General features: G+C 42.7%; 1 protein-coding gene across 2 annotated transcripts in view; it reads right to left on the bottom strand.

Moving 5' to 3' along the window:
• Positions 1-17858, bottom strand: part of LOC139915693 (cullin-1-like) — a 25411-nt gene extending 7553 nt beyond the window's left edge. For both annotated transcript variants that reach the window (XM_078291374.1, XM_078291375.1), the window contains exons 1-12: positions 17723-17858; positions 9167-9584; positions 6447-6621; positions 5978-6145; positions 5236-5286; positions 4881-4971; positions 3756-3919; positions 2875-3037; positions 2050-2180; positions 967-1074; positions 342-448; positions 191-239 (exon numbers count right to left, since the gene is read on the bottom strand). In XM_078291374.1, the coding sequence (XP_078147500.1) occupies positions 191-239; positions 342-448; positions 967-1074; positions 2050-2180; positions 2875-3037; positions 3756-3919; positions 4881-4971; positions 5236-5286; positions 5978-6145; positions 6447-6621; positions 9167-9306 (1347 nt within the window). In that variant the 5' untranslated portion in view covers positions 9307-9584; positions 17723-17858. The remainder of the gene's footprint in view (positions 1-190; positions 240-341; positions 449-966; positions 1075-2049; positions 2181-2874; positions 3038-3755; positions 3920-4880; positions 4972-5235; positions 5287-5977; positions 6146-6446; positions 6622-9166; positions 9585-17722) is intronic.
• Positions 17859-18498: the final 640 nt, after the last annotated feature.

Genomic DNA, 18498 nt, shown 5'->3' with positions numbered 1-18498 from the left:
TTAGCTTTGATGAGTGTGGATTTTATACTATCTGATGACAGTATAATCATGTGAAACGTGAAAAGTACTCTTTCTTAAAAACTCTTGGTACAGTACCGCTCCTAAAACAAGGTGCTGTGGTACTTTCTCAGTACTGGTAACAAATACAAATATACACACACACACACACACAGGGGTCAAAGCATCTCACCACTTGGTTCAGTGTGTCCTCCAGCTCTGCCTCCTCTGGGTTTTTGGAGCTAAAAAAACACACACATTACATAGTTAAGTTTTTCTCTCATCACTTGTATTTTGAAAACACACACCCCTAAACACACCTGCACACACACACACACACCTACCTCTTTTTAAGCAGAGAATCACAGTATCTAGCCAGTAGTTCAGGTGATTTGCTGGACGACTGAGCCATCTTGGTGACGGCGTTGTTGTTGATGAAACGTCCGCAAGCCTGAGAGAAGAGACAGCAGGATCAATACACATCAGTAACGGCACCCATGAAAAACTTACAGTACTAGAAGTATAGCCCTAAAGAATTGGTATCAGCAGTGAAAAAGGTGTATCGCTACATCCTGAACAGGCATATTTGTATCTGTCTGGTGTCTCAGGCATTAAACTGTCTGTAGAATGAGTTCAGCCTCGTTTCCAACAAGATTTTAGGAATTTTAGCTGCCGCACTTATCCAGTATGACTTCTACTTTGACGAGAGCATATGCTTTAATTCCTCCATCATCAACAAGCCATCAATAGCTAAGCGCAAAAGTTAAGGAAACAGTCCAATGACAATATTCCTGTAACCAAAAAAGTCTAATTTCAGAGAGAAATGCTAAGAAAAGGGAGATCAACAGAATGATTTTTTGTTTTCCCCCACACTTCTTGTCCCAGCCAGACTCCAGTTGTGGATGCGAGTCTCTCTTAGCCTCTTCAGCTCGTCACGTAAGGTTTATTTTTATCGAAAAAGCTGCTCACCTTGTCGAGGGCCGCCACGAAGCCGGCGTCGTTGTTGAAGGCCGACATCACCAAGGCGTTGTACTTCTTATGGACGTCCAGCGTGGTTTGGACGTACACCTTGGGGTCCTGAGAGGGAGACACACAGAGAGAGTTCAGTTCAGAGAGAGGGGATACGAACATTTCTGTTTCCAGGGGCAGCCACGGTGTTTTGGTGCCGTCTATCTTTCGTTTTACATACTGCTGGACGCTCACCTACGGCTGCAACCCACCGCATGCCGAGCTGCCTGAATGCTCATGGTGAGAAAATGCTGAATATGTAGACTGATCTGCATCGTCTGTCTATGGTATGTCCTGCACTGCCCCCTTGCAATACATATTTATTTTTTATTTACTCGTTTATTTAAACATTGTTTCATATGTAAATGCATGCAGGTTTCTAGCCAAGGCCAATTTGCAACTGCTGTCCCTGGCTTTTAGGGTTAAAACAGAAAGTAGAGGAACATTAAGATCGGAAATAGTACAGAAACATTAAAATACAATACAGGTAAGAACAATGAATAAGATAATAGTAGTACATACAATACATTTGACAACAACTAACGTATTAAAATGTGTGTGTGTGTTTGTGTACGTGCGTATGAAGTCGTGTTGCTGCTGTAGCATGTGTGACATTATGTGCTAAAGTTTTTTTAACACTCCTGCAAAAATGTCACAGAGACAAATTCCTGTACATTTTTTCTACTTGGCAAATAAAGTCATTCTGATTTTAATTTCTGCAATCAAAGCAAAGAGCAGTGACTTCCTGCCTTTTCCCAAACACATATGCTCAACTCTTTACACACAGGACTCAGAATTGGTATTGACATTTGATTTTGTCAGGAACTGTTGGCATTCTGCTCTCCGTACATTTTTTGCCTAACGACTCCAAACTAATGGTCTGTGTCTCTGTCCTCTATAAAGAGTTTGGATCAGTGCCTTTATATTAGCTGATACCTTAAAGTACACTGCTCAGATTTGGTATCAGAAGCGATAAAGTGGTATTGGTGCATCCGGAACATTTATTTTTGTCTGATATCTCAGGCGTTATTTACTGTCCCGTACATTGAGAGCAGCCTCTCCGCACTTCTCGATGGCGGCCAGGCCCTGGTTGTGGATGTGAGTCTCTAGAAGCTTCTTCAGCTCTCCCAGGCCGTCGGTGATCCGCGACACCAGGTTGTACATCCGCCCCAGATCTGACAGCAGGAAGACACAACAGGGTTATCAGCAGTTAGTTGTAGTAGACATACCGTAGCGGGATGTTTTGCGTAAAATGACATGACACATATTTTGAGGGGTTTTAGAGTCACTAGCTATGTTTCTACCCAGCTGTTACACAAATTATCTTTGTGCCACCGCATTATTTACTCGACAAATGCATTTCCGTTGCTATTTATAATAGAATTCCTTCAGATGAAAAACTTTTTCCGTCTAATGCAATTGTAAAAACGTTCTTGCGATACTGAAAAAAAAAAAGAAAAAGTGAAATTTGGCTTTCCATTCAGCCTTTCTGATTCAATACATCATAATTTGCATAAAACTACTAGGATGTAAACCCAGCTAATGTAAAAATAACAACTTCTCTCTATATTCCTCTTTTCCCCATCTTCCATCCTCTCATCTTTATTCAAAATAAATGAACACGAACCTTTCTACCTTTCCTCCTTAGCTCTCTTTGTTTTTTTACCGAGCACTTGACCATCATACATAATATCTGTTTATTTGGAATATTTGTTAAGTCAGACGTTGCACTCCTTACTACCGGTTGGGTTAGGGTTAGGTATTCAACGAATTTAAGCTCATTCTACTGCTGCACTCATTGTAAGTCGCAGTGGATAAGAGTGTCAGCTAAAACGCCTAAGACTCACACAAACAAAAACGCAGGCCTACCTTCATTCTTGTCGGCGTCCAGAAGGTTCTGGAACTCGGTGTGGAAGATCTCCAGGTGTTTCTCGATCAGCACCTGCTCACACTTCCTGGCCAGCTCGTCCTGGGTCGACTCGTGGAGGTAAACCTGCACACGCCGCTGCTCCTCCAGCAGACGGGCCTCCGCCTGGGGGAGGGGGGGAAACATTTTTGAAAAATTAGAGAACACACTCGTGAGCACACACAGAGAAACAGACATGCACACTTTATCTCAACGTGTATCAAATATGCATAAATATCTATACACACAGATATAAATATAAACAGATGCATGTATACAAACTGAAAACATCTGTTAATCTGTCAACACAGTAAGAATTCTTTCAAGCCAATAGGAGCTCTGCATTGGCATTATGGACACACTTAATCATCAATATGCTCCATTTCTTTCTCCATCTCTCTATTACAACTGTTTTTCATTTTTCTCACATCCAATATCTTAATCGCAACATCTTAAATGTCTTATCTTCAGGATGGAGAATTACAACTAGGTAAATATCAGGTTATCTACTCTATCAGCCACTTAAGAAGATAAAAAAAATCATTTAGAAGTTCTGTTTTATTCTAAAGATCTAGCTGGCTGGTAAAATAGTGTAGTCGTAGGTAAATATTTGGGATTTACCACCCACTGTCATAAAAACATAAGAAGAAACACACTGTACACTAAAAAGTTTCCTTTCCTGGCTTCAATAAAGGTCTGATGTTCTTTCCTATTGGATGAGTGTCGCTTTGGCCTACTAGTTTTCTCTATTTAGTCCCCAAAATGTGTTTAGTGTGTAGACAGTCATTCCCCCTTGCTTGTATGAGACTCCCAGCCAGTTGTTTCCCACGGTGCCGCTCCCTACCTTCTTCATGTACTCGGTGACGGGGTTCTGCTGGAGGAACTCTGTGCTCTCGCGCGTGTAGAAGCGTTCTGTATCGGTGAGGAACTGGCACTCGAAGTACTCCTTGTACACGGACAGCGTGGGGCCTTTGGCGAAGGCGTCCTCCTCGTTCAGACCGAGCTCAACTGGGAGGGAACAGGGAAGAAAACTGGCTGTCAAGACTTGATCTGTAAAAAGGACGGTTACTACCAGTTCCCGTTAGTTGGTATTAAAACGTATTAGCAGGTCTGGTTCACTCGTCTTCAGGACCGGACTACTACGATAATACCAAATATTTTGCTAGATATTGTGCCTATAATTATTGAGTATGATTATTTCTCTTGATGATTTGACAAACAAAAGTATTTTACTCCATTTTTGGCATCTTATATCGACATCTTGACTACTTTCCAACCCCAGCGGACGATCTAAATGAAATGCTGCAATTAGGGTTAGACCAATATTTGTTTGTCGACATATCAAGCAGTTACTGGTGCTTTAATAAATATCATATATCAGCCAGTCAGTGTTGTCCATTGCTGACATGATGGAGGTTCCTCCTTGACCACAGCTACATACAAACACTCCGTAAAACCTGACATGACGTAATTTTCCTTACACATTTTGTTTATAAAGTTAATTCTTCAATCAAGTTTTTTGCAAAACTCATTTTTCATTTCAGTTGATTTAATCTATCCCTACCATTGAAACCCTAAAATAATTTCCTTAGTCTGGGTTTTAATGGAGAGTTCTAGTGTCTCTTGATCTCATAAATGCTGTTTCAGATGCTTTTCCACCCTGACAAGAATAAATCCATGGCATGTACCCGATTAATTCTGCACCCTTATTTCAGGACAATACAAAAGAAGCAGCAACACATTTAAAACCACATTTATGTTGTGCTTGTTCTAATTTTTAACTGCATTCATGTCCATTGACCTCTGTAAGACAGCTGTTAGAAATAAAACTGCTATAAATAAATGATAAATAAATGAATATGACATGAAAAACAACTACAGGTTACTCCGAAAAATAACCACTGGTATGAGCCTGGTCTCTCTCTCTCTGCACTACTGAATGGATGCAGAGCGGGAGCCGAGTACGCACCATAAGACTGGACCACACCGCTGATCAGTCTGGTGTTGATGGTCTCTCCGTTCCTCTCTCTCTCTATCAGCTTCAGCACAGCGTTTGTTACCTGGCAGAGGGAAACGGAAAGACACAGAGGGAGAAACACAGATTGGTTTAGTTTTGCTGAGTGTATTCATTTGTACAGTGATAAAACTGAAATTTAAGTGATAAAAAAAGAAAAAGAAAAAAGTATAAATTTATGTAAGTGAGATACAAAAAAAACAAATTTCTGTGATTCAATTATATTTTTAATTACTGTGTTTATTCACTGTTTTTCTCACTCCACTTTGATGCATTTACCATGTCGTGGTTTGCTGAGTCACACACCCACCTGTTTGTTGAGGGGTCTGAATAAACACTCTCTCCAGGTCACGAGCGCCAGCTGGAAGGAAAGAGCAGGGTGGAGGGGAGGGGTGGGGGTGAAGAGGGTGAGAGGGTTAAGAAAAGGTCAGGAAACCAAACAAACCAGATATTAGGCCTAGATGATCTTAGATGATCTCCTGATGTCCTTGGATGCATGAAACTTGCTGTATAAGCTTAATTTGGGGGGAGTGGGGGGTCTCCATCCGTTCATTCATTTGTTCATCCGTCATATGCGGTAACTGCAAAAAATGTTAACGAAACTTGGGGGACTGATGCATATATCTTGTGGCATTTTCCAACTTCCACTGATTAGCTGAAGGGGGAACTACAATTACAGGTCAAAAACTACAAAAACGGAATAACCAGTGAGTCTAGTTCAAAAGGTTCAGTCTACCGGCTGCTCTTCAGTTACTCATGTCCCAGAAAATAAACAACAAGGGAACATATTTGTTACCGATTGGCCCGGAGACTCAGACTCGGAGTGCACGAGGTCTATTTTGTGCACACACAATACCATCTTGCACCCTCGATATATTAAACTGAGGCTACGCCGCGGCCACTCCCAGGTTCTGTACAAAAGAGCACCGGGTTTCAAACAAGGTTTCAATAGTCACTTAACCACAGCCGCCGCAACCAGCAATGCCCACAAGCATCTGTTTAGTGCTGCTAGCGTAAAAAAAACCCAGAAGCTTAGCCAGATACTTTCTTACCGAGTAAATCTCGTAGATGCCCTTGCGTCCCTCGTCACACTCCCGTCTGACCCAGTGGCGGTTGAGGTAGGCGCAGATCCCGTTGAGGACCTTACTGGAGAAACGGTAGTCCTCCCACTGCTGGGTGTAAAACTTCAACACACACTCGTCCATCAGATCCTCCCCGTCCTGGAAGGGAAGCAAAGGAAGAAGGGAGGGAGGGAGAGAGGGAAGCAGGAAACAGACAGAGGGAGGGGTGGGAGAAGAGAGGGGTACGGAAGCAGAGGAACAGGAGCATGTCAGTATCTAGTACCTGGCTGTTTTGAGGTTTAGGGTTTAGTTGTAAAAAAAAAGATAAAAACAATGGAAGATGAGAAGAAATTCAAACTGTGCTTGTGAAAACCCAAGCGGCTAATAAAAAGGTGTGCATTTCCTAAACGATGAAGCCTGACTAAACGGTGAAGATGCCGGCCAGAGCGTGCGGACTCACCTTGAGCAGGCTGGTCAGATAGTTCTTGAGAAACTCCTTGAGTCTCTTGTAGAGCTCCAGGCCGACGAACTGGGCCCCTCCTGGAGTGGTGGTCTTTTTGGAGGGCTTGGTGGGCGGTGCAGAGCCCCGGCCCTGGCTGGACTGGTGGACACTGGTACAATAGTTATATACATGTCTGAGGGGGGGAGGGGGGGGTTAAGGCATAAACACACAGCCACAAAGAGAGATTGCACATCGCAGAGAAAGCAGGGTGTAGTTCTGAACGGGAGCTCTCGCTAATGCTTTATATGTCAAGTGAGACGAAACTGGGTAAACAAAATTTTAAGTGATGTTGAACTTTGGTAGTACCTTGGGTTGTGTAGCTTCCTGGCCGTGATATAACCCCAAAATCAGCGAAAAAAGGTGGGAGACAGGACTTTGACAAAGCAGATTCTGCCAATATATAAAAAACAAATCTCTCACTTTTTTCGCCTATTTAGAATTATTGGTAAACATACTATGTTCTTCGTTCCTCCAAGTTTCCTCCGACTGGATTTCGGTGTTACACCTGTTCAAAGTTTAATAAACATAAAGGAAGTGATTCACTTAAACACAACTCAGCAGCATGACTAGTTTTTTATATATTGTCAGGATCTGCTTTGTTGGCGTTTGGTTATGTGCTAGAAGTGTGATTTTCAGACTGTTCCTCCATACAATGGGAGTGAATGGAGAGATAAAGAAAATGCAATTTTCCAATCTCCTTTACCGGAGCAACAGATAACAGAGAACCACCGATTTTGGGGTTTTATCATGGCCAGGAAGCTACACAACCCAAGGTACTACCAAAGTTCAACATCACTTTACGCTTGAATAAAGCTTAAACTAAGCTCAGATATCTAGATCACTATTACAAGCAACCAAAAGTGAGGCGTGCAAGGGTCAGTGTCCCTCCTTAGTATTAGTTGCTTGTAATGCTATTAGGAATTGTTCTAGGAATGGGATGATCTAGGAATTGAAGCTTATTCTAGTGTTGCACTCCTAAGTAAAATATAAATGTAAAATAGAGTATTCTTTCCTTCATGCAGAGCATTAATGTATGACTTCATAGAACAGCCCAGCCAGCAGCAAGAGGTCAATAAGGATGAAAAGGCTCTAATAGGCAAAGATGTCAGTCACAGAACGCAATTCAAATTAGCGCTGTTCATTCTGCTCGACTGAACGGGAAAAGTCGTCTCGGAAATGTCTCGAGAAGTGAAGCGTGAACATTTGGTCAGGAATGTAAAGGTTTCAGCTTATATGGCTGGATGCATTAAGCGCTTTACTCGAGGCGGATTATGACGACCTTTATTGCTGCCCAGACCCGACGGCTGGAAAGGTGCGGAAGAGGAAGAGAGGCTGTCAAACATCACAATGTGCCGTTTGAGCCGTTCATCTGTCGACGTGCATTACACCCACCTGTGTACTGTGTGTTTTATCGAGTCTGTGTGTGTGTGCAGGGCAGGAAAATTACTTTTTTTGTCCACCTGCTGCAGTACTTTGTAAATCCCAAGATTCACAAACCACCTCCACTTTTCCACTAACAAAATATTCTTTTTAAAACAGGAGCTCCAGGTGATGATTGTTGCCTTGCATAGTGGCCGGTAGAGCAGACGACCTCACCAATCACAAAATAATTTATTGTTGATTTCCCCCAGTCCAATCCAGCTCGCACCCTGGGGGAATCAGCCAAACAGCACACTGTCCTGAAAGCAGCACACAGGCTACTGCAACTGTATAATTGCTTTGGCCCTGTCCCATCTTCAGTGATCCCTGCCTGTCTTCACTGTCAGTCACATGCACTATAACTAATACAGCACTAAATATCCACACCAGACCTGCATTATACTGACAAAAAAATTATACTGCGATTCTATTGATGAATATTGCGATACAATGTGGGAAAAGCTTTTGAATAGCACTTGAAAAACAATTTAGTGGTGAGAAATTGAGATGCTTGTACTTAGGATTTCCTCTGTTTGAAACAAATACTGTTGTAAATCTGGGATTCTATAAAAGTACACAAAAGTATGCACATCCAAACTAGTACTAGGTGCTGGAAAACCAGTCAAATATTAAAAGATAGAGTCTGCATGGCTCACATACCAATAAACGCCATGGGAGACATTTCTAGTGTGCAGACTCTATCTTTTAATAATAAATTAGGGACTCTGCACATCATTTCTAAAGTTTAAAAAAAGGTGTTGGTTTCCTTTTCTGCAGCAGGACTCTGACCCTTACAGTAGGCGTCCTTTTGCTATAACTCATTACCTGGATACACAGCTATAAAAAGTAAAATGCCTGAGTCTTAGAAACAAGGTGATAACAGTGTAGTGCTATAAAGTATACTATAACACACAGCTAGTGGAAATTAACCCCAACCACCAGCAAAACACTAGTAAATTTGTCATTTGTCTACTCTACCTGCTACTCAGACAGTCTGTTAAAAAAGGGGGAAGTGGCTGCTAAACTTTGGGTACCAGTCTATGTGGGCGGCGGACAAAAAAGTAAATTTCCAGCCCTGCATACAGAACTTCAAACCAGGTGAAGAAAGCATTCTCGCCGAAACAAAAATTAAACTCTTTACATTCTCTTCTTGAGGCCTAGATCTGCATGTGGGCATGGGACGTCTTTGTAAAAAATCCACATAGCATGCAAAACCATAACAGCATCAACTTCCCCAAATCTCATAGCGTGTGGGATACGTGTAGAGTTCCATGTAGCGTGACTTGGCCATGCTTTGCCGTGTGTAGACCTGCTGGATGCCAGCCCGCAGGTCATCCCAGATCTGGTCCAGCCCTATCTGTTTCAGTCCGTGGGGGTTCTGGGTCCTGTTGGACGACATCCTAACGCCCCTCTGCTCGCCGCTTCTCCCAGCCGAACAATGCCCTCCCTTTTTCCTGCTCCGGCGAGCGTTCTCCCCCCCCGGCTCCGCTCCGCTCCTCAGTTGGTTCTGTCCTGAGTCGCTCTGCTCTCAGAGTGCGCGGTCCATCTGGCGGCGGCGCTTTTCGGGAATATCTGGTTGTCGGTTTGTGAGACGGGATGCAGTCCCCCTCCGCACGCCTGGGTGGGGCTGTCTGCCACACCTCCACCTAACAACCTCGGCACTCCTCACCAGATGACCTGCCAAGGAAAGGGGGAAAAAAAATAATTTAAAAAGGTACACCATTATGATTCACACATGTAGTAGGGCTGAAAGATAGTGACAAAAAAATATTTGACAGAATACTGCAGTTGCGATTTAAACTGCGATTCATATCATCACAAGTTTTTCTTGTCATACATTTTTAGAACTTTAAAATTGTTTAAAGAAATGTGATTTTGTTTAAAAGAAAATAGATGTCAGTGTGCAGGATTTACTCAGTTAGAGTCTGATGAAAGGTTTTCACCAATATTGTACTTGATTCATGGACCAAAGATGACCTGCAGCTCTAGAACACCTTGTTTAGAAATCCATTTTGGACGCCTCTCTCTTTTAAGTAATTAATTGCTGCCTCTGCGATTTGGAAATTATTGCGATTTCGACTTTTTTTTAAATTAATTGTTCAGCTCTAACATGTAGTCTGGTGCTCTTTGAATGAACTTTATTATTTTCTGGAAATCAACCTTGGTGCTGTGTAACAACATAAATAAAAGAATGCTGCTGCTCAGGAAGAATTTCAAACCCCAGAATCAAAACTCAACTCAGTTTCCTCACTTCAACCAGTACGATGTCAGTAGTTCGCCAGGCTGTGTGGGTTTATCTGCCGACACCTGGCTCCGAGCCCCGCAGTCACCATGCTGACCAGACCCTGACGTCACTCAGCTAATAACAGATTAGTCCACTTCACAACCTGATTCCCTTCCCCACTCCAGTCGCAGAGCTCCCAGTTGGGATCCGGCCCAGTCTCCACTGTTGAAATGCGTTTCTTCTTAGCCATTACAAACCAATAAAACATTTACATTATAGGCATTTAGCTGAATCTCTTATCTAGACTTGCAGGTAGGGATTCACTGTCTTGCTTAAAGATACTTGAACAGGACCCACGGCTGTTGATGGAAACATTAGCTACTGTGGGGATCAAACCTGTGTCCGTCTAGTTACACACAGCAGCAAAGTCTTGCCAGCTGAAAAAAATCATTAAATAATGCATGGAGATAAATCAGAAAACAAACACTCAGCCTAAGCCTGAGTGTTTGAATATGGGGGTCAGGTCACGACTGCAACACTGTCCCAACAGGAAGTGGCCTTCCTGTTGATATGGCTTTATAATGGCATTAATGACAGCCCAAGGCCAGATCATTAAGGCTAATTGACAGACCTAAAGCTGTAATTTCATCCCCGCAGTCAGGACACAAGGAGGAAGTAAATGAATGCCAATGTTTGCAGCGTCAACATCTTTCAAGCTACAGAGGGAGAGCGAAAACAGACTGATAGAAAGACAGAAAAGGAGAGAGGAAAAGAGATAAAAAGAGAAAAAAAAACTATGGCTATGTTCACACTGCAGCTTCACAGAGGTCTATGCAAAGCACTCTACTCTATCAAAGCTTAAGAAATGTGTGTGAATGTATTAACAAAATGTGCAAAGAGTCAAGGTGTATATACTTTTTCAAGGCACTGTATGAGCAGCAGAATTGAGAATTCACAATTGAGCACGAAGGCCTGCAGTATGAACGTAGTTTTACAGAGAGAGAGAGAGAGAGAGAGAGAGAGAGAGAGAGAGACAGAGAGACAGAGAGAGAGCGAGGGTCATTGTTGTTGACATGCAGGCAGCTGGGCTATATTTAGCAGGAGCAGGCAGGCAGCGCTGCCCGTCTCTGGCCATTCACCACCATTAAGGCCAGTGACTCAGGATGTGACCCAAGTGTGATCGCCTGTTAGCGAGAGAGGGGAGGAAGTGAGCTGATCTGCGCTGTTTACTTCCTGCCAATGTTGACGGAGCCTGGCTGCTGCCTCCAAACACTCGGTGAACACTTGAACGCTTGTGTGATGCAGCAGCGACACTTGAATACTCCAGAAAACAAAAGCAATGCTGAAATTTGGGCACAATTAGACTGCGTGTGTGTATGTCTATTTGTGGCATGGTGCTTATGACCCATATTTGTCAACACATACTATATTTAGATATGCATATGGCACACACATATGAAACCACACACACACACACAAAGTCATCACTTGTTTACAATGAACTGGTACTGCTGGTAAGCATGTCGTCACACTCAGCGTTGCGGGCTAGAGTTTCTACCACACATGTACTCTTCTTCCAAACCCAAAACAATACACCCTAACTGTATGTCTGCAATAAAACATGGCCAAGTGACGCCAGAATACCAAAAATTGGATTTGGAGACTGATAGCAGTCCAAGTAAACAATAAAATAAGCTAAAGGTCACATTAAACAACACTCAATATCTTAGATGCCTTTGTTCCACTATTAAATTTGGTTTTTTTTCAGTCAGTAACTTTTAATTTGGGGAACTGAAACTATATGACGTGCTTCCAACAGGACATATTTTGCTGGTGCGCCACTTCCCTAACTTTTTTCACATGCTAGCAGCGAAATCGCATAATTATCAGAATCGAGCATTTGATTATCTAAAGTCATCTAGAAAATGATTTTCTAGCAAAATCTGAGACTGACTTCTGCGCGTTTACTAGTTTTTACAATGCTTTATGTTCTTGAATACGGATTTTAAGCAGGATCATAGAACAGAGAACCAGCTCTAGAAAAACTCTTTTGTAGTACAATTTCTCAAGTCAGATACTGCGGTACTTCTGGTTCTCCGTGCAACACTATGGGCGAGGACGATAAGCTACGAGAAGCACTGAGGCAGAGGAAAAACCTTGACACAGCAGTAGGCCCAAGGCACACGAAGACTTAGATTAGGCTTTCATCAGTCACTCAAATCTCCGCTGTCCTCTCCACGCCCCACTCCTCTCTCTCTCTCACTCTCTCTTCAGCATCCCTCCCTCCAGACTGACAGAGACTGACCACAGCACTGCAGCTGAAATCTGCTGCTATCGTGAGCCAACAGGCACCAACTGGCCAACTGCCATCACAACTAGGGAAAACTACACTTCTGGTTTACCTGCCACACTGACAGGTGAATCCAAACTGATAACATAAGACATCTGACAGATGCTTCAGTCCAAAATGTCTGATGATATGGCCTGAGATTCATATCACTGTATACTGTCACATTTACCTCGATAACGATACATGAAACGATCATTTGTTTATTTTTCTAACGTCATACATATAAAAAGTATGCTTTTATTTTGAAGGTAAACCCACCTTACTTTGGTCATATTCTGTCCATCTCTGTCTGGCTTGACACAGCTGATTATACACTGCGCTTATATTTTGAAGGTAAAACCACGTTTCTTACGGTCTTCTTCTGTCCATCTCTGTCTGGCTTGACACTGCTGATTTTACACTAGCTATGCTGCTTTGAAGTGCGACTCTCAGTTTAACTGAAACAACACAAATGAAACTGTTTATGCAAAGTTGGCTAGTTGACAGATGTATTTACCAAACAGACATGTAGAAAATGTGGTCGGTGAGAGAGCCAGTGTCGGTTTTGGTCAATTTTCAGTATATCGCTCTGCCCTTATAGATTCCCATCCTGATCACAACCAGTGGCTCTAACTGCTGGGAAAAGAGAAGATGCTGTATGACATTTGTTGTCATACAACATCTAAACACACTGTAGGGACTTAATTGAGGAAGCAACTCTAAAACTGGAAGGCCAAGCAGCATAAAGCCTTGCCCATTCATCCAACAGGAAACATCAGACCTTTATTCAAGGCCAACACTGGTCACAAAACTCACCAGCCACTTTCACTGTCTAACCAGCCAGCTTGACTTTTATACTCAAACTCGCCCTATTTCAAAAGACGTCAGGTGTTTACTTCCCACCCTAAACGCACCACTGGCTAATCCAGGATTAAGATGCCAGTTGGCTTTACCTTGCTGTGTGAAACTGATGGATACAGAGTCCAGCCTGTAGCCACTGTACACCGGCAGCTAGCCCACACAGCCTGGCCCAGACTCCAGACCTGCTTCTGCCCCCGCTCCTCTTCGGCGGATCCTCACAAAACACAGAAAGGCAGCCCTACCTGAGGTGCTCCGGCAGTTGCCATGGCAACTGGGGCAGACAATACCTCTGTGTAGCCATTGGACCACAGAAGGTAGGGCGTTCAGCCTCTCTCTCTCTCTCATCTATCTCCCTGTCTGTGTCTCTCTCGCACTTCTATTCATTGAAAGTAAGAAAGGTGCCCTTCACAGCAGCACTGGGATCAGATTTCCGATTCCCAAACCAAAAGGCGTTAGAGGGGAAGAGCAACAATATCTGACCCATTATCAGTTCCAAAGCTGTGTGACCAGGCGTAACAGGTTGTGAACAGCTTGGGAGTGGGAACTCAATTTCTAGAAAGTTTGTTGTGAAACGGGAACCTCGTGCTTGTTGACGACAACACCGCCGCCAGCAGCAGCACGTTCCTCCTTCACACGAGGCCAGGAAGGCAGCAAAGTTCACAGGTCATGACTCTGAAACCTGCTCATTTCAGGGAACCGCCATACGTTTCTTTGCCACAGGTCAGCAACTAGACTGTCAACAAGTACTGCAATGTGTTTTAAATATGTTTACGCTATTTAACCCAGGGAAGCAAACTAACTTGTCTCTCCTCCTTGGGGCAAAATTGAATTTAAAAGTTTATAAAAACCTCATGAAATTAAAAATGAGGAGACAAAAAAACGCCCCCTTTTTTTGGATTTCATCCTGTTCCCATTTGTTATCAAACATTCACAATGCATTTGCGAGACAGTTAAAAAAAATTTAATTCAGAAAATGACGGATTGCACAGCCTGAAGCAGTAGAAAATGTTGGCACCATGTAGCATCAACAAAATATAAAAAACTCAACAATGGAGGTGTGGAAGATGGACTGGTTGGGGATAGAGAGTCTTCTGTAAAGCCTGCTGCAAGTTTCCAGCAGTAGGAAAGAAGTTAAAAAACCATCTTAGTGGTACAAATTGAGTGTTTATTTGCCAATATGCAAAGCAAATGTGTTATTTCACAGTTCAATAAAACTACACCCAAAAAGAACCAAAATGCTCCTAACAAATCAGATCAAGGAGGCAAAAAATTGACAATTTCTTACCCTGCTATCCGCTATCCACAGTAGCAAGTACATTCTGAAAATCACCACATTCAAACTTCAACCGGCTGAATAGATTTTCACATTAGGACCTCCAGATGATGACTGGTTACCTGCCAAAGTGGCTGGTACACAAACTTAGCAGCCATAATTTACCGGCATTCAGCTGGTGGTTCTTTCCCACCCTGATTCAATCTATACCGCAGTATTCATCACACCACAACTCAGGAACCGGAGTTTGTCGGCATCTGAGTCAAGTGTGTGAGAGCAACATGCCGAACAGGAAGGACACAAGGAGTGGTGGGGAGGGAGAGGAAGAGAAAGGAAGAGAGAGCGGCGCTCGTGGGAAAAAAAGCGCAGCCTGGTAAATCTGATTACCCTGGTCACCGTGTGTCCTGGCCAGACACTCCAACCCAATACCCTACATTTAAAACACACACAAACAATACGCAAACAACAACAAAGCACACAGACACACACACATACACACAAGTACCCTGCCATGACTGCCATAGTTTTAGAGTGCAGAGACAGAACGTAAACATACCCATTACTTTCATTTTAGTATTTCATCTCCTTCCTTAAATCAGAGTATTGGTGACCAAAACAAAAACATCACATTTTGAGTCTGCAGGAGTGAAAAAGCGTTGACTGCACTAAATCACAGCAGTGACGACTTCTCACTCACCCTATGGCTTGCTTCCATAGGTGTGTGTTTGTATGTGTGTGTGTGTGCACGCACGTGTGTATGCAAAAAGATCATGTGCCGGCTAGGCAGCGAGGCAGGACATTTCATTAGCGTAAGCAGCTTTTGATTTCTCTTGCTCCGCTCAGCATTCAGAAGAGCAGCCAAGCAGAGACTCACAGCCCCTCTAGATTGACTTTACAATCACAGCCCTCAGCGCCATCAGCTCTCTACGCCTTGTACATATTAAGGAGACAGACCGGGATGGGTCAGATGGGGTAAAGGCTGTGCAATCATGTCTGAAATGACAATACTGATTATTTGGAAGACACACAATTATACATCTTGATGATTTGAGGAACAGAATTATTTCACTACTCTTTTTCCTTATATCTTATATCAACATGTTTACCTATATAAATATGTTGACTATTTTCAACTACAGTGGGCGTTAAAATTGAAATTTAATGTTTACATATTGTCGGTTTGCCAACAGCGCTGCCCTAGCAGAAGCGCTAGTCATTCTGTGCTGCCAAACACAAAAGCACACTGATTTTGTAGACTGATGCCAGCATGATGTTGAGCAGAGAAAGGATCGGTCTACTTAACTCGGCATGTGCGAGTGAGTTGCAGCATGTTGCGAAAGAGCATATCAGGATTCAGACACAGCGCGTGCTCCATGTAGTATAAACATCTCTGAAGAAACCGCCTTAAATAGTGACTTTCCATTACTTTAAATATGGACAGCAATATGCTTCTCAAAGCCAGGGGGAAGGAATCTTTGGTATTTGGATCAATGGTACAACAACTCTGCCCAGAAAACACAACTACCAATGCATTCACTATTTTTCTTTGATCTTTATCCAGGGAAGGTTGACTGAGCATGCATGCTCTTTTTCAGCAACGCCAGCTTCACACTCAGTTACACACATTCACACTGTGGAAACACATTCGTTTACCCTTGTTGAGAGTGTTGCAATTCCTGAAACATGTAGACATTCAAAAGCTTTCTTTTAACTCATGGTTTCATCATTTAGAGATCTCATAATTTCCCTCAAACTGAATTAATTACCACTACTGCAGCTGCACTATATGCACAGATGACAAGCTGTCTGAGGTTGAGAGCATTTCTTTGTTGTGAGCATTTCTTTGTTTCCCTTTGCCACTGGGCATAAGCCTTGGACAAGTGTGTAACAGAGGATGGCTCAGTTTGCAGCCGTTTTATCATAGCATATAATCAAAGTTAACATCACCCTACAGCAAATCCCTGTCATACTGCTATGGTCACCAACTTACTCCCACCCAATGGCCTACATAAAGCACATACAGATCCTCCCACTCAAGGCATTGATTCTGAGAGGACAAAACATGTCTCTACGTGTTCAAACTTCATCGCTCAAGATTCAACACTAGAGGAAACTGTAGCTCCTACAGAGAAAGGCCATTTCAAAACTCAACAGACATGATCAGATTGAACCTGATCTAGGACTGTATCTCGAGGGCTACAAGCTAAAGGTAATAGGACTATGTCAACAGCATGTAAACATTAGTTATTAATTCACATAGAATAGAAACCAGTTCACAGCCAGACATCTCACACTCTATGGCTCTATTTCTACTTAAAAGATGTGTACTATAAGAAATCTGTGTGTTCCCATTGGCATGTACTTACTTCCAATCCCAGGTACTAATATTTACTAGTAATGTGACTGTCACTCAATCGTGTCTCTGTCTGAGCAGATGGAGAACACATCGCTGAAAACAACTGGCTAAGAAAAAAAACTCGATAGTTGCCAACCATGGAAAGATAAAATATCTGATCTGACAGATTCAAATCACTATCGTTCACTGCAAACCGGTAACGTTAGAAGGCCGATTTGCTAGCTAACAGTTTAATGACTAGAGTTGTTGTAACGTCAACTTATCCGCGGTTTATAATTGTCACTGAAACATAAAATCATTGTCAAAGATTCGTTCAGATTAGATAATGTTGGTCAACGAATGGAGTGAGACATTGCTACGCAATTCTATGCTAACATTAGCTTGTTAGGCTAGGTTAGCCAAGTTAGCTAGTAAGTAAGGTTAGCTTGATCAGCTACCGTTTGATGAACTAGCAGCTTAGCAAGTAAGCACCTAATCACCCTTTCTAACCGCGGTTCCGTCTTCATCTAGCGTTAGTTCCAAATATGGTGGTAAATATATATTTAAGCCAAAAGGTATCTTGAGCTAGCTAAACGTAGTCGCTAGGAAAAACCAGCTGACCGTGTTGGTGGTGCAAAATGGCAGCCTAGCTACTCAAGCTACTCAATAATGAGTCAGGAAAACATTTCGCTAACCCCATTAGCATTAGCTAGCTAGCTAGCCGTTAGCTAGATTAATTACCAGAAAAAGAGCGCCACTTGCCCATGTTCTCGAGACTGAAATGTGTTCTTACCATTTTAAGGCCGTCAATGTCGCCGTTTAATCGTTATCTATATAAATGTTAGTGCCCGAAAACCTCGCCTCCGCCGTCTTTCGTCTGTATGTAGCGCTACTTGCTGCCTGCTGCTAACTGCGACTGCTGTTCTGTGAGGCTCTCAGTTTCGCACAAAGATCAGCTCAGCAGCCACCAAATCACGCTGCATTCAGGTGCTGTCGGAAATACTGAAAGTACGACTCGTGCACACGAACAAGCCACTACAATTATGTTTAGTGAACGTGGGAATTTTCAAAGATAGCCGAGTTGCCGATATATGTTATATGTTTGGGGAGAGAAAAGGCGGAGAGCATACAACCCGTGTCAAAATTTGATGGGAAAAGTGAGGCATTTCATTATAATAATATGTTATGGCTTTGGCACTCAGAGTAAATCGTTAATATTACTGTACGCCGCTTGATTTTTTTTTAAATAAAACAACAACCACCACAAGTCTACCGTTGCTACAAGGTTAATTGTTATTATTTCCTACCAAACTTTAATACACCATAAACCATATTACAAATAGCTGAACTGAAACGGAGGAGCTTAGGAGGACCACTTGAAGGCAGCATCGACGTCCTAGAATGGCATCGTTGTATGACTACAGTCATGGCTACTGAAAAAAAAACAATGCACTTTGACTACAAATATTGCAATACCTCACACACATGCGCATTTGACCGTTTCAGTCAGTATGAAATTTTATGAATTATGAATGCCTGAGACAGAAGCTCGACTCTGACATTTAGCTT

Source organism: Centroberyx gerrardi, chromosome 22 (genome assembly GCF_048128805.1).
Source record: "Centroberyx gerrardi isolate f3 chromosome 22, fCenGer3.hap1.cur.20231027, whole genome shotgun sequence".
Taxonomy (NCBI): domain Eukaryota; kingdom Metazoa; phylum Chordata; class Actinopteri; order Beryciformes; family Berycidae; genus Centroberyx; species Centroberyx gerrardi.
Note: the sequence above shows the minus strand (reverse complement) of the source record. Positions and strands in the feature narration are given on the sequence as shown.